General features: G+C 46.7%; 1 protein-coding gene across 1 annotated transcript in view; it reads right to left on the bottom strand.

Annotated features, from left to right (window-relative positions):
- Sh3bp5 (SH3 domain binding protein 5) overlaps positions 1–26859 on the bottom strand; it is a 73830-nt gene extending 46971 nt beyond the window's left edge. Inside the window, exons 1-3 of the mRNA XM_008849988.3 lie at positions 26666–26859; positions 24773–24835; positions 283–411 (exon numbers count right to left, since the gene is read on the bottom strand). Of these exons, the coding sequence (XP_008848210.1) occupies positions 283–411; positions 24773–24835; positions 26666–26815 (342 nt within the window). The 5' untranslated portion in view covers positions 26816–26859. The remainder of the gene's footprint in view (positions 1–282; positions 412–24772; positions 24836–26665) is intronic.
- Positions 26860–26894: the final 35 nt, after the last annotated feature.

Here is a 26894-nt window from a genome sequence, read left to right as displayed (position 1 = left end):
CAGCTCTGCGACTCAAAGAACTCTGCAACTCATGTGACAAGGTGGCAGTCCCTTGCCAGGGACATCTAAATGCCAGTGCCCTATTAATAGTGTCATGAGCTGGAATGGAGCAGGTGGAGATGGTACAGAAGGCCAACTACATGCAGCCATGTATAAAGCCATGGCCATTTCACATCACATAGGGTAAGTGCTTCTACTCTTCAACAGGAGATATGAAAATCAAAGACCACAGCGGGGGGTAGTGGGCAGAGGCTGCGGGAGATGTCTGCAGACCAGTCTTACCTGCCTCGCCACCCTGCGTGCCTCCCAATAGGGCTTCGAGTCTTCCACGGCTTTGCCAATTTTCTTCACCAGCTCATCCAGTTTCACCGTCGCCTCAACCAGGACAGAGCGGAACTTCTGACGTGCATCCTACAGCCAGAAGGAAATGGAGGAAATATCGTCAGGCTCAGGAAGCTTTGAACACCTGCTTTACACCTGCTTTACCTGAACACCAGGAAGAGCTCCGCCCATCATGGAGACCCAAAACCAGCACCTCTGTAGGACAGGGTCAGGCTCAACACCATCTAAAACCTGTCTGCCACTGTGAGAATGATCCAGGGTCCTCACTGTCCTATGGCTGCCACCAACCATACAAGACTACTGAGCACGTCAAACTAGCCATGTGACTGGAGGAATGCATTTACAACTTGCATTTTTTTTTTGTTTGAGACAGTCTCCATGTAGCCCCAGATAGCCTGAAAGTCAGTATGTAGACCAGGCTGGCTGATCTGCCTGCCTCTGCCTCCCAAGTGCTAGACTAAAGGCCTGCACTACCATGTCCAGCTGCAACTTACTTTTAAGTTTTTCATTCATTCATTCAGAGACTCCTGCTCTGGCCTTGAACTCTCAATTCTCCTGCCTCCACCCCCTCAATGCTGGGATATAGGCGTTTACCACCACACCCTGTAATTTAAAACTATAATATGCCTAGTGACTACTATGTCCCATCGCTGTGTACATTAAAAAGCTAGTTCTGGGTCATCAAGGGAAAAACACTCAGTTGCCTCTGACAGCTTCAATCTTTAAGACTGCACCATTTCCCACAGAACCCTAAACCATGTGACTCAACGTTAAACACCGAGCACAGGCTTACCACAAGCAGGACCCTGAGTGTGCCCCAGGGCACTTTTAGTGTGGTGGGTGAGGCAAGAGTCCCAGCCCATTCTAGAACCACCAGGATGATATGGAGCAGCAGAGAACCTCTCCAGACCAACTACTGGGGGGTGGAGGTTGGGGGTTAGAAAACCACCCTATGTTTTCCACACAAGCCTGAAGCTCAAAGGGACATGCAGGGGAGGGAGCAGAAACCCTGAGCCCAAGCAGGCAGTCGAAGCCTTACTCAACTGAGAGGAAGAAGGGAATGGAAGTGTTTGCAAGAACTTAAGGGAGCCAGATGTCTGAAATGTGGAGAATAAGAGGTAAAGGTGGCTGGCCATCTCAGATGGGCTTCTCCAGGAGTTTGGAAGGAACAGGAAAGTAGACAGTACCTAGCTTAATCATCTCCTAAAAGTCCAGGTTTGTGAGGTACAATAGGAAAAATTAGGCTGAAATTAGTCCTATTGCCTAGGAATCCACATTGGGGGGGGGGGCCGCTCTGGTTAGTACTTCCCAAATCCAAAATGCCCTGTTATGCCTTTTCACTTTGGCACTGTCTCAATAGAGCTGTGCCTGGGATGAGGGCATCTGCATGCATGTGTGTAGACATGAACTTGAGAAAAGGGAAACAGACACTCAGGGGAAGGACAGCACATGATGGTGAGCCAAGGGGATTCCCCAAGACCAAACAGCTACCCTGCTGGCAAAACACTTGTTCCATTGGCTAGAAAGGGCCTTCCTCACAATTCACCATCTGCAAAGACTGCGTTTCCACACATGGAATCATAGGAGGCTCATGGCAGTGAAGGAAACTCAGATTAATTCTTCTAACTCATTCCCTGTCACCTCAAGCTGGAGATGGCCTTCCAGAATGTGCAGGTGTGGCCTCCGCCTCCCATGGGAGCTCCGGAGTTTAAATCCCACTTCTGACTCAGGCTTTGTCCCCATCATCATCCTGGCCTCCCTATGAGGTCAGGCCTGGAATCACCCGCCACAGCTGCTAAAGGTCCCTTCTGAAGAGAATGAGATTAGACTTGTTCTCCAGGGCAGGGGCCACAGAGGCCTTGGGGTAGCCCGAGGAACAGCAAACCTCACAGAGCTTCTACTGTTTCTGATAAAGAGAGGACAGCTTGCTCTCAGAAGCCCAGGACTTTAATCAGAAACACAGATTTAGCAGTGGCTGAACCTCTTTCTGTGTGGGGGGCCTATGAGCCTTGTTATTACTTATCAAATAGTTATCATCCATCTTACAGGGAGGGCTGTGAGAAAAACTAAAGCCAAGCCTGCTGGCACACCTGTAATTTCAGCACTAGGGAGACCAAAACAGAACGCAGTAAGACTGGAACTAGCCTGAGCCATACAGTGAATTCCAGGCTAGCCTCAGAAACATAGTGAGAACTTGTCCCCCAAAACAAACTAAAGGATAACAGTTATAGTGTCACAGGCCTGTAAGCCCAGTGCTTGGGAGGCAAAGGATCAAAAGTTCAAGATAACCCTCAGCTACATACTAAGTTTGAAACCAACCTTGGCTACATGAGTTCCTATCTCAAAAAACAAACAAAAAACTAAAGGGTCTGGGGAGATGGCTCAGTGGGTAAAATGCTTGCTGTGCAAGCATGAGGACCTGAGTTAGGAATCCCAGCACCCACATAAAAGCTTGGCACAGTGGTACACACACATCTGTAACCCTGTTGCTAGGAGAGAGGGGTGAAAGTAGACAGGTGAATCTCAGCAAGCTCCAGGTTCGGTAACAGACCCTGTCTCAAAAAATAAGACTGAAGGATAAGGAAGATAAGAGAGGATGGGGGTAGGGGTGGGGGGACATGATCAAACTACAGATAGAGAGAATTATATAGAAATTACATATAGATTATATATGTGAAATTATGAAATAAATTTTTAAAAAATAAGGTGGAGAGCTATGATAGAGGAAGATACCCAAAGTCTACCTGTGACCTCCACATGTGCATGCACAGGCAAGTACACTTGCTCCTGTGTACGTACACACACACACACACACACACACACACACACACACACACACATACATACACACACAAACCTAAGAGAGAAAACAAATGTAAAACAACCAATGGTTCCAGGGCCATAAAACAACTAATGGTTCCAGGGTGCAGAGATTGGCTACAGCCTGGCCTACAGCAGCACTGTAAACTATAAATGCTTAGATCCCATCAACTTATGCAGCCACTAACAGGCATATCAGGGAGATGTCACTTTTGTTACCCACATGTCACAAAGGAGGAGACTGAGGCACAGCTGCTAGGTAATGTGCTCAACATCACAGAGCTGGGAAATAGCAAAGGTAAGATTTAACCTCAAGAAGTAAAGCACATTCGATGCAGAGTGGTAAGTCCCAAGACCTAAGGAAGCACACTGTGGCAGACTCATACCCAGGAAGCCATCCAAAGAAAAAGTGTCACCCAAACATAAAATGGAATTGAAAAAAAAAAAGATTAAACAATAGGTTAGCAAGACAGCTCAGGGGGTAAGTCACTTGCTGCCAAGCCTAAGGACTTGAGTTGTATCCCCAGGACTCACATGGTGAAGGAGAGAACCAATACCTGGCAAGTTGTCCTCTGACCCCACATACATGCTATTACACACATACACACAAAAAATACAATGTAAACAACCACAAAAGAGTGCTCTGAAGCCAGGCCTTGCGAGCAAGGGGATCATTGTGCCAGAAAAGAAATGGTATTGGGAGGATCAGGGGCCAGCATGCCAGGTGAGAGGGCTGGAGATGTTGGAGTGAGCACATGTACCATATGAAGGTGTTGGGAACCATGGTGAGTTTGGGGACAGGGGCAGCAAGATTTGTTTTTCTGAGGTGGGGTCTCATGTAATACAGCCTCACTACATAGCTGAGAATGACCTTGAACTCCTGCTCCTTTGCCTCCACCTCCGATGCCCTAGGATCACAGCTAGGAATCACCCAGCCTGGCTGTTACCTCCTTTCTTTGCAGAATACCTTCTGGTTGGGTTCCTCACTGAGATTCTGTCTCCGGCCCTCTACTGTTCTCTTTGCCACTTTTTTTTCTTGACCTTAAATCATCTCATAACCAAACTTTTAACTTCGGTTTGCATAACTGAGTTTTTTGCCACATGTATGTCCCAAACATGTCACACATCATGTTATCAGAATGATTGAAGAATGCATGCTACCACAAAACAGAAAAGTAATCATAATTCACTGTGTAACTCAACTGGAACAGCACTACACTGCTGCAATGTGATCGCCAGACATGGAACAACAGAAGAGTGGGAAGACCGGGCATGGGAACAGTGGGGACATGGAGACGGGGCAGGAAGAGACGAAAATATCCTCTTCCATAGCAGGACGTCAGCAGATGACACAAACCGAAAAGCCACACCAAACACAATCTTCAGACAGAGGTCAACCCTCAACAATCAGCCAGCAAGCATGAAGGTAAGCAGCCACGAGGGAGAGGACAGCATCCTACTGGGTATTCCATTTTTGCCCTCCTCCCCATTTTTGTGGGGGGTTGTTGAGAGAAGGTCTCACAGGGCCAACCTGGCCTCGAGAACACTATGTAGCTGAGGATGACTCTTGCCTCCACCTCGAGTGCTGAAACTGCAGGTGTATGCCTGCACTGAGTTTACATGGTGGTGTGGATCGAACCCAGGGCTTTGTGTAGTTAGGCCTGGAACCCATGATCCTCCTGCCTGCACTTCTGAGTGTTGGCATTTCAAGTGTGTACCACCACGCCCAGCCATCCAGCTGATTTTCGTGCCTGCACTCCAAGGAGTTCTAAACCGGTTTCCTCAGTGTGGATGAAGTCTCAGAGCTTCAAGCCTGAAAACCACAGGTGACTCAGATGAAGCATAATTTACAGCAGAGAATTGCTGACAGTGGCAGTCTCCCTGTTTGAATGTGTCACTGTGTCAAAAACACAGCCCCACATCAGATAAGGACTGCAGCTAAGCCAAGCTGGCCAGAGCCAGGGTGCCTTGGAAACAGGGTGTCAGTATCACTACTCTGGGGACAAGTCCCTGTTTTCTGGCCAATTGGCTTACCCAAGCCCCAGTCACCTCGCTTGTAAACAAAGGATGATGACCTTTTCCTTCATAGCAGTGACCCCAGAATCAAGTGACATAATGACATGGGATGGCACCCTTTTAATAATAACCACTCTACATATTATAGATGACACATACTTCAAAGGCTCCTAGGTAATCATTTATAAATACACAGCTTCAGTTTGGGGAGAGACCGCGAAGGCATGGGTTGAACCTGGAAATGACCCTGTAAGACAGGCTCAGCAGGAACCAGGCCCCAGCGCACAGATAAGGCAGCTGGAGCCAGGTGACTGATCTCTCCACCTGAGGTCTCACGGTAGGTAAGAATCTCATGTTAGACACCGGTGGGTCTCTAAGTGTGGTCTCCACGAACACTGGGAAAAGGAGTCTGAGACCTTTCCAGGGAGTCTGCAGTTGGAACACATTTTTCTAATAAAGGGCTCCTTTGCTTTCTTTAAAAAAAAAAATATGGAGCTCTGGAGACATGGCTCAGCAGTTAAGAGCACTGGCTGCTCTTGCAGAAGACCTGGGTTCGAATCCCAGCACCTACATGGTAGTTAACAACTGCCCATAACTCTAGTTCCAGTGGATCCAACACCCTCTTCTGACCTCCTAGGGCCTTACATGACACGGGTGAGATTACATACATTCAGGGAATGCACTTATACACATAAAATAAATTTAAAAAAATAAAATTGTGTGTATGTATGCATGATGTATGTGTGAGTATGCACATGCCATGGTGCACCCGTGGAGGTCAGAGGAAAGCTTCATGGACTTGGTTCTCTCCTTCCACTTTTACGTGAGCTTCAGGTCCTCAGGCTTGGTGGCAAGCGCCTTTACCATCTTGCTGGCTTCATTCCTTTCTCATCCTCATCCTCTCAAGTATTCCCTGGAGTTTTCCAGAGGTCATGTGACTTGTGGCATCACAAGAAAGAGAACAAAGACAGAGACAGCATTTCTACTGTGGTGAGATGCAGTCCAGAGAGCCCGTGCCAGAGCTGAGACAGGCAGTCTGGACCTTCCAACCTACAAAACTGTGAGCTAAATAAAACTTTTTTTTTTTTTTTTAAGACAGGGTCTCCCTGTAGCCCCAGCTGACCTGGAACTCACTATGTAGACCAGGCTGGCCTTGAACTCACAGAGATCCGCCTACCTCTGCCTCCCAAGTGCTGGGATTAAAGACATATACTACCAAGCCTGGCAATAAAACTCTTTATAAAGAAGAGAGTAAGGGGCTAGAGAGCTTGGTCAGTGGTTAAAAGCACTGGCTACTCTTGCGGAGGACCCAGGTTCGATTCCCAGTACCTACATGGTGGCTAACAACTGTCCAAAGTCCAGTTCCCAGGGGATCTGACACCCTCTTTTGACCTCACTGCATGACATGGATGCACTTACTTACATGCAGGCAATACACTCATACACATAAAATAAAAATAATAAATAAAAAAGAAGAGAGCGGGGCTGGAGAGAGATAGCGCAGCAGTTAAGAACACTGACTGTTCTTTCAGAAGACCCGGGTTCAAATCCCAGCACCCACATGGCAGCTAACAACTGTCCCATAACTCCAGTTCCAGGCGATCCAACAATCTCCTCTGTCCTCCGTGGGCACTGCACGACACGGGTACACTTTACCTACATGCAGGCAATACACACATACACATAACACAAAAATAAAATAGTTTAAAAAAAAAAAAGAAGAGAGCAAGCTGGGGGTGGGGGTGGGTTGGCACATACCTGCAATCCCAGCACTCAGGAGGCAGGGGCAGGAGGATCAGAAAGTTTCAGCTACATGGCGAGTTTGAGGTCAACCTGGACTACATGAGATCCTTTCTCAGTAAAAGAATAAAGGGGGTGTATGGAATGTGGAAACAGAACCTTTTCTTCTACTAAATCAGACATTAACAGGGACTTACAAAAACACTGATTTTGGGGGGGAGGGTCTGGGAAAATGAGTCTCTTTCATGAAATGGATTATCTGTTAACATTTAATAGGCTTATTTCCAATTTTAGTAAATATAGACCTTTAAAAATTTCATTTCCAACATGGCAAATATTGCTGGGACCTCACAAAACAAAGCTCTCCAGGGTATTTGGTGACTGCTGGAGATTAAAGGGGACCTGAGGCCCAAAAGCTTCAAGTGTGCTGCATGGCACCATGCCACAGCCATCGCCCACCCTTGGGCCTGCTTTGTAAAGACTCATCTGGAACCCAGAATACCACGGTACTTTGAGTAAGAGAGCAGCGGTGATTCCTCCTCGGAGCTTTTTCCCATCCTTCTGACTTAGACAGGGAGAAAGCCTCCATTTGGCACCATTATGTCTTCAGTGCTAACCTCCTTAAAGAAATGGGGGCCTGGCACACAGCCTACCAGAGAAGGGACCTGTTAGAAGCTGGTCAGCAAAACAGGCCCATGCAAGCCATATAAAATCATCTAAGCATCCCCAAGCTGACCCCTGTGAGCTGGCACTTTACTAAGTGCATATTTGTGTGTGTTGTGCTAGGAATGGAGCCCAGGGCCTCACACATGTAAGACGAGTATTCTACCATTGAGCTACATTCCCAGCCTATATTATTTTTGTTTGGTGGAGTTTTGTTGTTTTTTGAAACAGGATCTTGCTCTGTAGCCTAGGCTAGCCTCAAACTCACAGCAATCTCCCTGCCTCAGTCTCCCAAACAATGGAATTATAGGTGTGTGCCACCACACCCAGCTTCTAGCCCATATTATGCTTTAAAAAAAAAAAACAAAAAACTTGTTCTAAAAAAATTTCCTTTCCTTGGATGGCTTCCCACTTACAGTCATAAAATTTCCTTTTCAAGCAGACTTAAGTAAAAAACAAGAATCAATTTAAAAGACATATGGAACAAGCTGCACATGCAGTCCCAGCACATGGCAGAAATAATCACAGGAAAGAAGCCTAGAATGATAGTCATGTCCTTGTTGGCAAGAATATTCTAAATCAGATAAAAGGCACCACTGAAACATTATGGCTTACTGGCCAGTGACGAGGTGACCGAACTGTTTACAATAAGCAAACTGAGCTCATTGCAAACTGAGCTTTTTACGCCATCCAATCTTCTACTCAAGAGCACTTGTGGCTGCTACTAACACACACAGAGAAAGCACTTGATGCGGTGCTTGGGAGGACAGAAGGTACATGCTCTCCATGTTGCCTGAGAGAACAGAGCCATCTGTGAGAAGCCATAGTCACACCACAAAGTGGCCACCATACTGGACAGCACAGGTGTAGTCCTAGAGCCTTCCCTCTGCAGGACTGAACCATGTTCCTGGGGCCCTTTGGCTGCCTCCATAGCCTGTCAGTTTTTCCTCTCAGCCCAGGTCCCACAGCCCTGGGATAAGGGGAGCCAGGACAATCAGAGTCTAGGTGGAAGATGACTGACTGTGCCAGGGGAGAAAAGGGCCCAGGGAGGTAAACCAGAAAGATTGAGCCAGGTATGAGGGCAGAGGAGCCAGGTATGAGGGCAGAGGAGCCAGGCTGAGGCAGAAGAGCCAGGCTGGGACAGAGGAGCCAGGCTGGGACATAGGAGCCAGGCTGGGACAGAGTGGGAGGTGGGAAGCCAGCATGAAGAGCAGCAGGGGCTGGGAGTGAGCTCTGCACAGTCCACAGTGCTCCCAACCACTATACAGGCCCCATTCCACATGTGGGACTCACCCAAGAACTTCACTGAAAAGACTTCACAGTCACAGAGGAAAAGGAACAAAGAAAACCCTAAGATCCTAAGTTGGGGAAACCTCAGCATCACTACTGGATCACAGTCACACTCCCTGTCCTGACTCACTCTTTTACAGCCTTTTAGAGGCCTGTGGAACCTACTGCTTCCCTCCTCCGGGACTGTCTCCCACGCAGCAGAACACAGGAAGCCAGGAGAAGGGGCCAAGACAGCCATGAAGAACATAGCACAGAGAAGAGCAGGCAGAGGAGGGGAGCCGTGACAGCAGAATATCTGGGCTCTTGCTTGTGATGTGCAATCATGTGGTCATCAAATGTGTCAATCAGAGGAATCCTTTGAAGGATGAGAGGCGTGTAAATAAGTGTGTGGGGACAAGAGGCATAAACGAACAATACCCTAGGAAACACCCATCAATGATTCCCTCCCTCAGGCCCCAGGAATGACCCCTATGACCGTTCAGAATTCTGAGTGAACTGTGGGACAGAGCACAGGTGTCTAACACCCCTGCCGGCATGACCCAGCTATAGATCCCAGGCAGAACCCAGGCCCTCAGCAACTGTGGTGACCAGGACCTATTCTTTCTTTTTATATATATATGTACACATACATATACATATATATATATATATATATAGGGGTGTATTACATGCATGCATGCATGTAAATGCACCCGTATCATGCGGTGCCCATAGAGGTCATAAGAGGGCATTGGATCCCTAGGAACTGGAATTACGGATGGTTATTAGCTGCCATGTGGGTGCTGGGAAATGAACCTGGGCCCTCTGCAAGAGCAGCCAGTACTTTTAACTGCTGAGCATCTCTCCAGTCCCTGAGCCTGTATGTATGTATGTATGTATGTATGTATGTATGTATGTATGTTATGTATGTATGTATGTACGTATTTTGGTCTTTTTTTGAGACAGGGTCTCCCTGTAGTCCCAGTTAGCCTGGAACTCACTATGTAGACCAGGCTGACCTTGAACTCACAGAGATTCACCTGCCTCTGCCCTCCTGAGTGCTGGGATTAAAGCGAGCACCACCATGCCTGGCATCCTGATCCTATTTCTTACCCCAACACTTACCTGGCCGCACACAGCCCATGATGGCTCTGAACCAACAAGATGGAGGTCATCATGGAGCACCACCATCTCCTCCTGGGCACTTCCCTCCTCTGAGATGACGGAGGGCTCTAGAGATGTTTAAGACCTTAGTAGAACCCATTCCCTCCATACAGAAGGACTCTGGGTTAGAGCTCTGACTTAACTAAAAGTTCTTCCCAGGAAGCAGGTAAGTACCCAAGCCCACTGCAGCATGTTATAGCCTTCCTTGGGGCCACAGTGGCAGAATTCCACAGTCAAAATGGGAATGGGAAGAAAGGCTTATCAATTTTCCTTTTTAAATAATTTCAGACTCAGAGAAAAATGAGGTTAAGGTAGAGACATGACCTCCCCTTACCCTCAACATTTCGGTATGAATTTTCTAAAGAGAAGATCATCCTTTGTATGAGTGTCCTAGTTTGTTTCTTCTTTGTTGTGACAAAATACTCTGACCAGTACCAACTTGGGGAGGAAAGGGTTTATTTGGCTTACATGTCCTGGGTCACAGTTCATCAGGGAGCCCAAGGTAGGAGCTCAGAGCAGGAATCTGGAGGCAGGAGCTAGAGCACAGGTCATGGAGGAATGCTGCTTACTGGCTTACTCCCCTGGCCCCTGCTCAGCCTGCTTTCTTATGCAATACAGGCCCACCTGCCCAGGGGTGGCACCACCCACAATGGGCTAGGCCCTCCCACATCATTCAAAAATCAAGAAGGTGCTCCATGAACATGGCCAGAGGCCAGTCCAATGAAGGCAATTCCCCAATTGAGGCTCCCTCAACCCAGGTGTCAAGTTGACACTAAAGCTATCCAGCACAGAGTACAATGACCAAAATCAAAAAATTAATACTGATATAATGCTATTAATCTCATCTATGGCTATCCACACTGATCAACTATCCCACTGAAGTCTGGTGGCCCACACTTACAATCCCAGCAATCAGGGGGCTGAAGCAGGAGAATTGAGAGGGGGGGAAGAGGGAGGGGGAGGGGGGACAGGGGAAAGGAGCGAGGGAGGAAGGAAAAGGAGAAAGAGGCAAAGAAAAAGGGGGAGAAACTGGAGAGATAGCACAACGGTTAAGAACACTGGTTGTTCTTGCAGAGGGCCCAAGTTCAGTTCTCAGTACCCACATGGCAGCCAATAACCATTCATAACTCCAGTTCCATGAGATGGGAAGAGGGAGGGGGAGGGGGGACAGGGGAAAGGAGCGAGGGAGGAAGGAAAAGGAGAAAGAGGCAAAGAAAAAGGGGGAGAAACTGGAGAGATAGCACAACGGTTAAGAACACTGGTTGTTCTTGCAGAGGGCCCAAGTTCAGTTCTCAGTACCCACATGGCAGCCAATAACCATTCATAACTCCAGTTCCATGAGATCCCCCTCTTCTGACCACCATAGGCATTGTACTACAAGGATGCAGTTACATACATGCAGGAAAAAACACTCATACTTTTTTTTTGTTTTTTGTCTTTTTGAGACAGGGTCTCCCTTGTAGCCCCAGCTGGCATGGAACTGTGTAGATCAGGCTGGCCTTGAAGTCACAGAGATCTGCCTGCCTTGGCCTCCCAAGTGCTGGGATTAAAGGCATGTGCCACCACACCTAGCCTCATATATATATTTTTAAAACTATTAAAGAGAGAAGAAGCTAGGCGTGGTGGTACACACCTTTAATCCCAGCACTTGGGAAGCAGAGGTAGGTAGAGCTCTGTGAGATCCAGGCCAGCCTGGTCTACATAGCAAGTTCCAAGCCAAAAGGTGGTGGGTGGTAACAGAGTAGGGAGAAAGATAAAGTTCTTTCCTGGTCTAATGCAGGAGTCACACATTACATTTCATTATCCCATGCTCTGAAGTCTTATCTGAATCCTGCAATCTTATCTCTCACAACCTTCAACGGTTTCTAACAATATGGGACAGTTATTTTGCAGGTTTGGAAATTACCCTTCTCAGTTCACCCTTCTACCATGTTACAGGCCCAGGCCATCAGACCGAAGCTAAAGCAGTTAGAAAGGAATGTTTCAACAGTCCAAGGTTCAAAGCTCCACAAACAGAGGCAGAAACACACCAGCCCCTCAACCACCCAGCACAAGGGTCAGTCGGGCAAGGTCGTAAGGAAGGACTTCAGGAACAGCCACTCTGCAGGAACTGGCTGGAGAGACTGACAGGCTCAGGGCTTTTTTCAGTTGTGGCCACACATGTGTTCTGGAACCCACAGGATTCATTACATAAGAAGAGGCAGAATTGCTAAAAGCCACAAGGTTTCACTGAATTCAACCACAAGCAAACTGCTTCCATGTTTACACCAAGAGGTTTAACTATTTCTTCAACTTTATTTTGGGTGGGGGGGGGGAGCTATCATTTCAGACATACAACCATGTGCGTATTTGCCAGGGCAGCATTTCAACTACCAGCCACACTGTTTCGAAATGCAAGGTCCACTTTATAAGTAGCATAGGTTTTAGAATCAGGGCAATGTGAGAAGTTCATGGCCCAGCCTTGTAAGGCTCTAGAGATCATCTGGCGCTGCATCCGCCTGTGGCAGGCAGCCACCCACCGCAGCATTCCAGACAGCTGGCTGTGTCCTTCTGCTGGCCTCTGTGCTCACCAGTTCTCAGCATGGAAGGAAAGAAGAGCAGAGAACACGGGGTGCAGAAGAACCAATGTCACAAGTCCACTGCCACAGCTTTACAGACACACCGAAAGAAACCGACCAAAATGTCCAAGGCAGCTGCCTATATGAGGGGAACTGGGTGAGGGAAGCAGGCAGAGGACTTTCATTTTGAATCCTAACTTCTCAGGGCCTTTGTAAAATTTACATTCAAGTATTGTTTCAACAAAAATTAAGTTTTGTTGGATCTAGTGGTACTTGAGCTTGGACAACTTAGTAAGACCCCATCTCTAAAGAAAAAGTATGAAAAGGGCCAGGGGTACAGCTCAGTGGTACTTATTTCCTATGCACTAGGCCCTAGGTTCAACCCCCAGTACTGCAAAAAAATAGTTTTTTCTTTAGGAAACAGTATATTTTAAAGTGAGATGGAGATCTTTTTTAAAGGTTAAAAACTCATTCAATTTATGTCTTACGGGGTTTATACTGAGTTCAATATTGTATAACTGTATTAATCAAACTGTGAACCTAAAAATTTACAGCCACTTTTGAAAGAGATGCATCTTTGCCCTGGAAATATGTTAAAGCTGTAATGAAATGCTTCTTCTAATCATGTGGTTATTAAATACATTTTAAAAATTAAAAAAATAAAGTTTTAGTCTGTTATGCCATAGCCTGACCACAAAGCTTCTGAATTCCCTATAGTGTAAAGTGGGTGCTTTGTAATGTAGGCAGCATGTGGCTAGCCTAAAACTGAAATTCCACAACCACAGAACAGGAGGGCTGGAAAAGACTTGGCCAGTGGATTTAAAAGCAAGTTCCCAAATTCCCCTCCAAAGAATGCATACCCAGAGTCAGGGCAAAGCCTGAAACCTGACTTCTAGACCATTGCTCTTTCTTTTCTTTAAATTTATTTTTATTGAATTTTTGTGTATTTCATACAGAAGATCTCAAACAATCTTAATCAACTTTTTACCCGAGTCCCCACAGACACTCTCCCATGCTCCCCGCCCCCAACCAATGAAGCCCATAATACTCTGTCATCCCTGTTAAGGCCCACTGTGTCAAGTCAGTGTCCCCAGACATTCTCCAGTGCAAGTCCATCCACTGAGATCTAGTCAGCCTATCCAAAGTCCCTTGTTTTAGGAAGATCAGCTCTTCTTCACCTAGAAGGTATTAGTCGCCAATTATTTCTTCAGATAAGATCTCAGAAGCTAAGCAGGGTCAGGCCTGGTTAGTCCTTGGATGGAAGACCATTGCTCTTTTCACCTCACCAGTCTCCTCAGGGGTCTCAGAATCTGCCTCCTCTACAGCCCCCAACACTATAAAGCACCGGGGCTCCAGCCTCAGATTCCTACAGGTCAATCCTGGCTCCACCTCTACTGGCTGTGTGACCTGGGGACTTGAACCTCAGGTGCCTGTTTCTCATCCACATGCTCAAGGGCTATTATGAGACTCAGAGCGCCTACACAAACACTTAGCATATAATAAGCTTTCACTGACTAGCTATTTTTATGTAGGTGCTGTTAGTCAACAAAGGACAGGAAGGAAGCAACTGACACTAGCTGAACATTACATGCCAGGGATGATGCCAGGCATTTTATGAACATTACCCTCATTTAATCTTTAACAGCTCTGGTGCATAGATATTTCCCTTTGCATTTGAGAGAAGGAAATTAAAACCCAGAATAGCTAAACCTAAAATATGCACATTTCCAAGACTGCACAACTTAAGAGGCAGGGGAAGAATTCGAACCCAGCCCTCCTGAGCTCGAGACCCCAGGCCTTCCACCAGCAGATGCTATCAAGTTTAGGTTCCACCTGTTTTCCCCTCATAAAGGTTTTCATAGGCTTTTCTGTGCTCTAAGTTTCACAGCACTAAAGTGCAACTTTCCTGAACAAGTTCCAACTGGAGAAGCAGATCCAGTTTCTAGCAAATGAGTTCAGCACTGGGATGACGCCTCCAGGAGACTCATGGGCCAGCAAGGAAGGAGGTGCTAAGAATTGGCTATAGAGCTTTAGAACTCGCTCTACAGCTTAGCAAGGGTCAGCCTGACTCCTGTCCCCTTGGCATTAGGTGCCACTACTTTTTTTCCCAATAGGTATTGAAGCCATAGTGTAATCTTTAATTTTTTTTTTACATTTAGTGTACGTATGCATACACGTGCACATGCTACATCATACATGTAGAGTTCAGAGAACAACTTGCAGGAGTCTGTTCTCTCTTTCCACCAACTGGGTCTCACAAATCGAACTTAGGTTGCCAGGCTTAGTGGCAAGACTCTTTTCTCACTGAGCCATCTCCCTGCCCAATTAGCACAATTTGTAAGAAATGGGAAAACAGTAAAGAATTCCAGCAGAAGAGACCCACTCCTTCCACTTTCACATGGCTGGCTTACCCGGTTACTATGAGAACTAACCAAAGTCCTTGTTTTGCCCATTGGTTAACCATTAAAGCACTTGGAGAATACACTGAAATATGGCTGTTTTGAAGTCTACCCACAAACAGAAGATAGGAAAGGGACAGGGCTGATGTCACCACGAGCATGGAAGTGTCCAAACATGGTCTGTCTGCATTTGGACCAAGACTATATGATGGAAGTATTGCAATGGAAGCTCCAAAGCTCAGACAGAAAAAGCTGTGACCATTCGCATGTGGTTACTGTGGGACCAGCACTCTGGGTGAAGCCATAACTCACAGTTAAAAAAGAGAATCTGAGACCACTGTGTTGGAATGGTCACTTTTCTGATGCTCTGGTTAAAACCACCAGCTTAACTCCCAGGCAGGGGCCAGCAGCCAGTGTTAGGTACATGAGTGGAACACTGTGGGCATCCTCACACCCTCAGATGACCACAGGCCCAGCTGCCATGTGACTCTGCTTTCAGGAGACTCCTCAAGCAAGGACTGGCAGCTGAGCCTCCCCTCATCCCCTGCAAACCCTGACCCACAAACCATGGGCCAAATAAAATGGTTGTCGTCAGCTGTGAAGCTGTGGGAGATTTCTTAAGCAGAAAAGACAGGCAGAACAGCAAGGAAGGACAAGACCCCATTTCATCTTCTCTTAAAAAAGCCAAAACCCATGCTGGGCACAGTGGCACACGCCTTTAATCCCAGCACTCGGGAGGCAGAGGCAGGCAGATCACTGTGAGTTCAAGGGCAGCCTGATCTACACAGCAAGTTCCAGGCCAGCCAGCCAGAGCTACAAAGAGCTACATACATATCTTGTCTCAAAAAAAAAAAAAAAAAAGGAAGATTTACTTGGGCTAGAGAGATGGCTCAGCAGTTAAGAGCATTTGCTGCTCTTCAGAGGACCCGAATTTAGTTCCTACCACCCACACTGGATGTCTCATAACCATCTGAAACTCCAGCTGAGGGACCCAATGTTATCTTCTGGCCTCTGTGGGCACCTGTATACACATGACAGATACATAGACATGCACACACACACATAAAAAAATGTTTTTTTAATCTTTTTAAAAAAAGCCTAAACTCAAAGGAAGAGTTACTAGCTCTGTAGGCTTCAAATCTATCAAAACAAAGCCAAGCCTTTCTGCCTGTTGGTAACAGGCCGGTGTGGACCAGGTCCCAAGGACCCCATTCATTATTTCTGGCTAAGCTTGATGCAAACAATAAAAGCAGTTCTACTAAGTGGGCTTGGCTATGGTCATAATAAACTGCGGATATTGTCTGCCTGTTAGCTGTGAATGTCAGTCAGTGCAAACACAAGTATCTCTTAGATAATCCAGCAAAACAAAGCAAAGGAAAACTGTCTATTCAGACAAGAATAGAACAAAAAATTTCCATCTTCCTTTAAGGAAATGAAAAGGGCCAATTTGCCAAGCTCTCTAAGAGTTGCTTTGCAAATTTCTGTGATACCCTTGGTTAAAATCCATACACATACACACATACACACACACACACACACACACACACACACACACACACACATATCCACCTAGTTTTCCTATTGGAAACACCCATGTGGGTGTGGGCACACTGAGGAAGTCCAGAGAGGAGGGCTGAGCAGAGACACCAGGGATGCCAGCCAAAGGCTGAGGCTAAAGAGGTGTTTAACTTATCCAGCCAAAACACACAAACACACACACACACACACACACACACACACACACACACCATTAAAGGTCCCTACAATAAATGCTGAGAAGGAAAAGCTAATGGCTCAGTAATAAAAGGCTGTTACAGTCCTCAGGGACCAGAGTTGTCAACTTGGGATTTGATGGTTCTTAAACAACCGAGACAGCTGTCTCCAGATTCTTGAGAAAATAAAGTTGCTGTTGAGGCTAAAAACAAAACAAAAGCAGTGGCCTCCCTTCTCAGCCAAGCTCCAGCACAGGCAACATGTCAGTCAACTCTCCTCTGTCACTTCTAGGCTGCTCTGGAGGTTCGCTCTAGATGACCCCAGTTCTCCAAGCCTTGATTTGATAACTCTCCATCCTGAGAGCCTCAGGGGCCTCCCAAGGGGTCCCTGTGTGGCCCTCTCTCTCTCAATTATAAAGGCATGATTCCAAGACCCATGACATGGTTGGCAAGGCCCCTAATAGAAGATGCATGCCACGTGTTCTGTTGACCACCATGATCCCTTGTGCCACAAATAGAATTCAGTCAACCAGATGTGCTCGGTGTTTGCTGCATAAAACTCTGCGGGATGGGATGGTGTTCATATCAACCAGAACTTATCAGTGAACATGGGTCAGGCCTTGGGCGGCCCACCCCACCTGTTAACCAGGCCTAGAATTTGGTACCAGCTTCAAGAAAGTTTACTTGCTACTTCCTCACAACCATTTATCGCTTCAAAGACTCTGTAGCAACACTTTCTTCAAGGCATAAATTTAGTATCACAGGACCTTCCTCCCCAGTGCACACCATGCAAACCCACACAGAAGAGTAAGAAGCTGGTAGAATGTGACGGCCCTGTCCTTCAATAAAGTCGTTTTTCTCTTCTCTTCATTAGGAAGAGAGGCCAGGCTATTTCCAAATCCACTCCCACATTCCCCTCCCACTTCCAAGTTCTCAAGCTCAAATCAGGGCTGTTATTTTCGTTTCTGTTTTTTGTTTTAAGTGAAGATGTTTGCTGGTTTCTGGAGTGAGGAAAAGACAGGTTCTGCATGCAGGCCTTGTTGAAGTTTCTGACACTTCAATTTTTTTTTCCAAACCACCTTGCAAGATTGCTCAGAAACCATTCCCACTGTGGACGACCTGAGCCGTAAGAGCTGAAGGTGGCAAAGATGCCCATGTCCTTCCCTTTCCTCTCCCTCAGTCCTTTCAGAACTTTCAGGACAAGCAAGGGAAATACAAAAAGCATGTGGTTTTTAAAAAGATGTATCATAAATGTGTATATGTGTATGTAGGCATTCTTGATTCTAATTAATTTATGAGTTTTGTACGGAATTTGTTTCAATAAATACTTGAAAAAAGAGGGGCCAGCAAGATGGTTCAGCAGGTAAAGGCGCTTGCTGCCAACTCAGATGACCTGAGTTCCATCCCCAAGATCCACATGAGGGAAGAAAACTGATTCCACAGTCGTCCTATGGCCTCCACATGTAAGTCATGGCACACACGCGCGCGCGCACACACACACACACACACACACACACACACACACACACACACACACACTACCCTCACACAGTAATGTTAAGAAAAAAAAATTTAAGACATCAGAGCTAAAAGCTAAAAATCTAGGTCAGAGATTACAGTGCTTGTCTGGTATGTCCAAGAGCCTGAGGCCATCCAGGATTATCCATCAATAATCCATTGATTATTGTAAAACAACCAAAATAAAATGTATTTGTTATTTTATCATATTTTAATTTAAAATATAATAAATCAAGCTCACATCCAAAGGTCTCTCTGGTTTAAAGGTTACTCTCTTCAACAACTTGAGATGGCTCACTGGCTCTGATACAAATCTGAGGGCAAAGGTACCCAAATCTATTCAAACAAGGTCAGAAGCAAACTAGAGGCCGTTTTGTCAGATAAGAAGTTGTTTTCTTATGATGCTGGGAATCAGATGCAAGGCTTGGCTACTGTACTAAGCCATACCTCCTCCAATCATTCAGGACAACAAACAGGATGCTCAAGGTAAAGAACAAAGGGCAAGCCAAGTTTTGTGGCCCATGCCTTCATAATCCCAAATTTCTGTGAATTTCAGGCCAGCCTGGTCTAAAAATCTAGTTCCAGACCAGCCAGGGCTATATAGTGAGACCTTGTCTCAAAACAAAAAAGGGCAAACAGACAGGGACAAGAAGTACACTCAGACCCTGAAAGGAGATAGTCTGTCCTGATTCATTTGCAGATTCAGTGTGTGCTCTGTCTGCACTAAAATTCATGTATCACCTAGGATGAACACTGCAGTGCCTTCCGGTTCACTCAGACATGCACAGACCAGCAGGAAAATCAAGTCACCCACAAGTGTGTTCCCAGATGGGGTTGAACAAAATGATACTTGCCTCCTTATCCCATTCTGCAAGTGTCCTTTGCACGGTTTTCCGCATTTTGTGATCTTAGTGGTTTTGCTGTTAAAAATGGTAATGGGGGGCTGGAGAGATGGCTCAGTGGTTAGGAACACTGACTGCTCTTGCAGAGGACCCGGGTTCGATTCCCAGCACCCACATGGCAGCTACGAACCATCCTTAACTCCAGTTCCAGGGGAATCTGCTGCCCTCTTCTGACCTCCACAGACAATGCACAACATGGGTGCACTCATACATGCAGGAGATACACTCATACACATAAAATAAAAATAATAATAAATAAAATATTTAAAAATGGCCGGGCATGGTGGCACATGCCTTTAATCCCAGCACTAAGAAGGCAGAGGCAGGCAGATCTCTGTGAGTTCAAGGCCAGCCTGGTCTACATAGTGAGTTCCAGGACAGCTGGGGCTACAGGGAGACCCTGTCTCAAACACACCAAAAAAAAAAAAAAAATTTAAATGGTAATGTTACACAGGTAGGCATGGTGGCACTCTCCTGGAATCATGGTACTTGGGAGCCAGAGGAAGGAGGATCAGAAGTTCAAGGCCATCCTTGGCTACATAAGTTCAAGGCCAGCCTGGGCTACATTAGCCCCCATCTCCAAAAAAAAAAACCTTAAAAACAGAATGCTGTAGTGCCATGCAGTATCTGAGCACAAGACTGTGATGTGGCTTATGGAGAAAATGGGAGACAAGTGATCATGAGTTAGTTCAATTTAATAAATTGATAATGTAGATGAAATACATACTTGTTTCTACTACATACGAGGCAAGACACAGGTCTCAACGAATTGCTCGGGCTTGCCTCAAACTTACAACCTAGACAGGGCTTGAACTTGTCTCCCTGCCTCCTGAGTAGCAGCTAGGATTACAGGTCTGTACCCCCCGGCCTGAGAGAATAGGTGTCTTTTTAATATATTTATTATTTTTATGTGTATGAGTATATTGTCTGCATGTATGTGAGTGCACCCATGTCGTGCAGTGCCACGGAGGTCAGAGAGGGCATCGGATTCCCCTGGAACTGGAGTTAAGGACGGTTTGTAGCCACCATGTGGGTGCTGGGGATCGAACCTGGGTCCCCTGCAAGAGCAGTCAGTACTCTCAACTGCTGAGACATCTCTCCAGCCCTCTTCCTGCCTCTATCTCCAAGTGATGGGATTATGGGCTGGCCTCCCAAGTGCTGGGACTGCAGGCATAAGCCACCATGCTGACAAGCCATCTGAATGCTCAACCCACTTGTTATTAGCAATAATTATGTTTGGGCCACTGAATTAGTGAATACCAAACCTTTATTCTGAGGGAAAATACAGAGCTAGGGTTTTTTTTAATATTTTATTTTTATTTTATGTGTATGAGTGTATTGCCTGCATGCGAGTGCATCCGTGTCGTGCAATGCCATGGAGGTCAGAAGAAGGTTTCCGATTCCCCTGGAACTGGAGTTAAGGGCAGTTTGTAGCTGCCATGTGGGTGCTGGGAATCAAACCCGGGTCCTCTGCAAAAGCTGTCAGTGCTCTTAACCACTGAGCCATCTCTCCAGCCCCCAGAGCTAGGTTCTTAAGAGCCTTTTCTCTGGTTATGTGTCTATCAAATAATCAATATATAACCTTTTTTGTTTTTGTTTTTCTTTTTTTTGGGGGGGGGGCAGGGTCTTCCTATAGCCCCAGCTGGCTTGGAACTTGCTATGTAGACCAGACTGCCCTCAATCTCATAGAGTTCAGTCTGCCTCTGCCTCCTGAGTGCTGGGATTAAGGATGGTGTGCACCACCATGCCCAGCACATAACCTTTTTAAAATGTATTCATTTCCTTATTTGAGACAGGCTCTCACACTGTAGCCCAGGCTGGTCTTGAACTCACAGTGATCCTTCTTGCTTTAGTTTGGATTCAGTCTCAGGTGGCCTAGGCTGGCCTCAAACTCACCATGTAACTGAGTGTATCCTTGAACTCCTGATATTCCTGCCTCTTCCTCCCAAGTGCTAGAATTGAGGGCATGCCTGGCTACACATATTTTGCCACACACCTTTAGACAACCCCCCCACCACCACACACACAGTTACTCCCTCTTTCTCTTTGCACACACACAGATATTCTCCTCCTGCACACTTCCCCACTCAGGGGTCTCCAGTGTGCCACTTTCCTTCTGTGTATAAGGCAATCAGCAATTATTACCCAACTCCCCATTCCTCAGTTCAATCAAAATGGATACTCTTTGAGGACAAGGACTTTGTCATGTTCATCATGCATCTGTAATGGGCAACACAGTATCTGACACAAAGCTGGAAGCCAAGCCAAGTGGTGCACACGACTTTAATCCCAGGACTCAGGAGGCAGAGGCAGGTAGGTCTCTGTGAGTTCAAGGCCAACCTGGTCTACACAGAGAGTTCCAGGCCAGCTGGAGCTACAGGGAGAATCTGTCTCAAAAAGAAAAAAAAAAAAAGACAAAGCTGGAAGCCAGGGCTTCATACACACACACACACACACACACACACACACACACACACACGCACACGCAGTTTTCAACTCCAGACTCTAGCAATACTCTAGATCATGAGTTTGACAGGAAACATCTATCAGACCTCTGCAGGCCAAGACCACATAGGGCTACTGTGGCCAGTCACAACTCTTGAAGAGTTAGTACAAAAATAAATGTAGAAGCTGGGATTGAAGCTCAGTGGAAGAGTGCTTACCGAACATGTGCAGAGTCCTGTTTTCCATCCTCAGCACCACCAGAAACAAGTGTTACGTGTAGAATCTTTTTTCCAGTGCTAGAGACTGAAGCCAGGGCCTTGTGCATGCTGGGTAGCACTCTTCCACTGAGCTACAATCCTAGCTCCCTAGTTAAGATTTTTTATAGTGCTTCCATATTGAATTTAGATTATCTTGGCTACTCTGGGCTAAACAAAATACATTACAAATAAATCTCAGTTATTTCTTTTGTAATTTATAATGTAGCTAATAAGGAGTTTTATTTTCTTTGTTTTGTTTTGTCTTTTTGAAGCAGGGTCTCCCTGTAGCCCCAGCTGTCCTGGAGCTCACTATGTAGACCATGCTGGCCTTGAACTCACAAAGATCCGCCTGCCTCTGCCTCCCAAGTGCTGGGACTACAGGCGTGCACCACCACGCCCGGCTTAAGGAGGTTTTTTTTTTTTGGTTTTTTTTTTTTTTTATTACTTCTGTGGGTTCTGGTATATTTCTGAGTCAGTCTTGGTTATAAAACCACAAGAAGGCCAGCCAGCAACACAACCCAGCCAGGCCACATACCCTCCTGCTCACATACCCGGGGCTCCGAATGCCCTCCAGAGCCTGACAGGAAACACCTGTCCAGTGGCTTCCTGTGACACACAAATACCTAAGTGTATTTACAAATGGAATTTGGAAACCAGGGTTAAAAAGTTTAACTTATGAACCAATTTCACCCCGCAGAAGGTAGGTGCCATGAAGACTGGGTTATGGAACTATCCTGCTCATTACAGAGAACAGTGTCCAACAGGGCTAAGCAAGCAAAAGGCATAAGGCAGTACTGGGTTTAGTCAACTCTCTTGGAAATAGAGGCACAGAAGGCCAGACCCCTCCCCTTGTCACCTCTCCCCATCTGCTTGGCACATTGACTATCCCTGACCTTTTTCTTTTCTGTTTTTTGAGATAGGGTCTCAGTGTCACCAAGGATAGCCTTGAACTCCTGAATTACAGGAATGTACACCATGCCTGGCCAGCTGCCCTTAATGCCTATTCACCCCTGACCTCACAACCAGTTAGCTCAGTAGTAAAGTGCTTGATAAGCACACATGAGGCCCCTGGGTTTCAGTCCAGCACTGCAAATATAAACAAGTCAAATTCTTTCCCTTAAAACAAATGAAAAAGACAAATTTATTCATGTTTGGGATAAAGGCACAGAAGAGATGGAGAAAACCTGGAAAATACTTGGGTCTAGGATGGGACGTCGGCTCAGCCATGACGCTAAACCATGTGACCCTGAGCCTCATCAGCAGGGGAGAAGGCAGAGCCTGGTCTCTAGAGCTCTCAGTGCTCACTGCAACTGTCTACAGGTCTGCGCACGACAGTGGATACTAAGCATTTGAAAATGTGGCTTCCATGACTGAAGGACTGAACTTTATTTCGTTTCAGTGAATTTAGGTTGGGCCTGTCTGAAGGATCAAGAGTTCAAGGGCCAACCTTGACTACATATTGAACTTTGAGGTCAGCCTGGACTCTATATGAGAATCCTTTATTTTTCGGGGGGGGGCCTCTTTTTGAGACAGGGTCTCCCTGTAGCCCCAGCTGGCCTGGAACTATGTAGACCAGGCTGGCCTTGAATTCACAGAGATCCGCCTGCCTCTGCCTCCCAAGTGCTGGGATTAAAGGCGTGCGCCACCACTCCGGGCAAGAATCCTGACTTTTAAAAAAATAGTTCAATGAGCTTACATAGCCAAGTGTTATATAGTTTCCATAGTGGACTGCCCAACTCAGGGCTGCTCTGACAGGACTGAAAACTTGTAAAAACTTGGCTCATGTTAATGTCCTATAAGAATGGCAAGAGTTTTCATTTGTTTAATGCACAATCCATAGATTGATTTAACTTCTCCAGTTCTCCCTAGTAGAAATTTGAGATTCTGAAAGTTTTAATTGCCCAACTTCACAGCCTCCACTTAATCAAAAGTTTGTGTGTGTATGCGTGTGTGCGCGTATGTGTATTATAACACAGGTTTTACTTTACAGAGAGAAGGACGGTCAATGCTCATGGATTCCTAAGATTGAGTTGGTGATAGATAAGCCTTTATCCAGCTCAGGGTAATTTTAAGGCACACTGCCACATGCAATCAGAAGGCCAGGCTGCCGAAGAATTCCAGTCAAGTCTATTCCTATCCCCCACAACCTCACTCTAAGGGGCCAGATGTTTTCTGCCCTTTCTGTTGACCTTTCTTGGTATTTCTACTATGGAAACCGCTTCTAGAAAGAGCTCCCTGAGTTCCTTCAGCCTTGATCATTCACAGGGTCCTGAGTATGAATGGGGGTTGGTCATTTAGGTGGACGGTAAAATTGGCAGCTGTGAAGATCGCTAACTTGTTTACAGGAAGGTTAGAAAATGCACATTAAAATCAAATCAAGATCTTGTCTCCCAAGATTTTTCCCAGCAGGAAAGCCTTCCCAGTCTAAACAGCTTGCTTTCTGTTATCATTTAAGGGCATTATATATTCCATACAAGCAGCCAAACAATGAGCTGGGAGGTGGAAGGAGGGATGAATTACTAGGACAGGAAAGCACAGAATCTGACTTAAGTCTGTGGAAACCCAGTTTCAAGCATGAATGGAAGAAGGAGCCCCATGGAGTACGGCAGTGGACATGGAGCACGTTCATTTTCTCCATTACAGAGTTCTGGTTCCTTCTCCCCTCAGTTTTGCCACCAACACACTGAAATGAGGTGCTTAAACACTGTGTAATACTCCACTTGCCCTTTATTTTGGCACCACGGAGCTTCCATAATGAAAAACACCACATGAAAATGAATCCACATGCATCCGCCCACAGCCTGGACTCCTCAGTGTATTTCATTCTGAAAGACACATGCTGTTGCTCAACACACAAGCAGGGACCTCCTGCAGACACCCTCCAGCCATTAAAACAAAATTAACCAGTTTGGTGTCAAAAGTGACTGCCACCACTTCACCCAAGAAGAGGGACCCAGCTCTTTGTACCTCAAGTTCAGTCTCCCGTCTGTTGATATCATCCGTGGATTGATTTAACTTCTCCAGTTCTCCCTATAAGAAAAAGAGAGAGACTTGAATGGTGGGCCTTTGTTTATAGTATAACTCAGTGGGTAATCTGAAAAATCACCCTGGCCCAGTTTCTAGGAAGAAAATTAGTTGATTTTTATCTGTGTCTTTGTTTTTGGCGACAGGGTCTCCCAGTTGCCCTGGAACTATGTAAACCAGGCTGGTCAGGATCTCCCAGAGATCCTGCCTAGGCCACCTGAGTGCTGGGATCAAAAGCATGCACCACCAGGAGAGGGTAACAAGTTCATTCAAGAAAATGGTTGAAGCCACGCCTTTAATCCCAGCACTCGGGAGGCAGAGACAGGCAGAGCTTCTGTGAGTTCGAGGCCAGCCTGGTCTACACAGTGAGTAGTGAATTCCAGGGTAGCTGGGGCTACAAGAAAAAAAAAAAAAAAAAAAAAAAAAAAAAAAAAAAAATAGATAAAAGAAAATGGTTGAGGCTTGGCTAGAAGACAAAACTTTTCAGCATTTCTGTTGATGGTGTCCTTATTTATTTTACATATCTAGGAATCTGTCTTTCCCAGAACAGGCAAATATTTTTCCCGGTATTTGCCTTCAGGTAAACTGACCTGTTAGAACACCAAAGTAATCAAAACACCAGCGTTAGAACACCAACTTTGCAAAGAAAATAAGCCAGGTCAAGCCAAATTCTAAACCCAGTGAATCAATTAAGCCAACCACAGACCTGTAGCATTAACTCATCAATGTTTGTGCATTTCTTTTTTTTCTAATTGCTTATTTATCCTACCTAGCCAGGGTGCTTTTTAACAAGCTTTAATCCCACTCCTTTAAACGTTAACAAACTGACATTTGCTGCAAACTAACCACCATGAAGTTAACTCATCTTCACTCCGGGAACAAAGGATCCTGCTAACAATTCCACACCAGGCACAGAGGGTTTCATAGTCCAAACCAATGATTTGAATTAACAGAATATCTAATACAAAGACTTTCCCACCTCATCTTTATCTTGTTAATCTGACAAAGCAATTCATTTAAACCATGACTACTGAGTTAAGCAAGCTTTTAATTGATCGGTGCACTGAAAACCAATTACGACGCCAGAAATTACAGAGCATGGTTTTTAAAAAATGATTTACGGAAAGGGGAGAGAAACGGGCCACGGAAAGGAATTTGCTGTGCTTTGTGCTGAGAAGGGTGAAGAGGTTAAGCTGTCACTCCTAGATCTTGGCTGGAAAATTGTTTTTTAATCATCTGTGCTGGAAATGGAGGCACAGAAAGCCAGGCCATTCCCTTCGCCGCCTCCGCGCGTCGGCTCTGCGCATCAGCTGTTCCCGGCTTCGTGCACACCCGACCTCAAAACAAGGAAAATCAGGGTTTTAAACAGTTTCAGGCCAGGCGCCACGTAGTGCCCGGAGTGGCCTCGACCTTGCGGGTGTGCACGCCGGAGCCAGGTGAGGGCTCAGCCTGCGGGGCGCGGGGCCAGACCACGCCGCCAGGCTCCCCTGCACCCCGGGGCCCGCGCCCACGCCGGGAGGCTGCGCGGTGCCGAGGTACCCCCATTCCGCCCGGACCCCCGCCCCTTTTCCCTTTGTTGCAACCCGCCGAAACCGCTGGGCAGGCGGCGGGGCCCCGGGATGCGCCGAGGGTGTGCGGGTCTGCCCGCAATTGTCAGAGGGGCGCCGCAGCCCCCCGCGCGGAGATGTGAAGTGGGGTACCCCGACTCGCCTCCGCGCCTCATCCTAAACGGCCTCCACCCCCGAGACCGCGGACACGGGGTGTGGGGCTGCAAGGCGGGTGTCCCCGTAGCGCCGCCCCGGAGGGCACGGATGCGGTGCCTCCCGCGCGTCCTACCTGGATGCGGGGGTCCACCTCTTCCTCCTCCTCCAGCCCCTGCTCCATCCCGTCCTCCTCCGCCTCGGCCTCCGCCTCCTCCACGTCCCCGGCGGGCGGCGGTAGCTCGGTCGGCTCCTCAGAGCGGCTCCGCTTCAGCACCGCGTCCATGCGGGCAGCCGGATGCTCCGCAGCCGGGACGCCGAGCACGCGGTGGGGTCGCGGGAGGACGGGCGCGTCGGGCTCGGCC

Source organism: Nannospalax galili, unplaced genomic scaffold (genome assembly GCF_000622305.1).
Source record: "Nannospalax galili isolate Female #2095 unplaced genomic scaffold, S.galili_v1.0 scaffold364, whole genome shotgun sequence".
Lineage (NCBI taxonomy): Eukaryota > Metazoa > Chordata > Mammalia > Rodentia > Spalacidae > Nannospalax > Nannospalax galili.
This window is presented reverse-complemented; position numbering and strand designations above follow the sequence as displayed.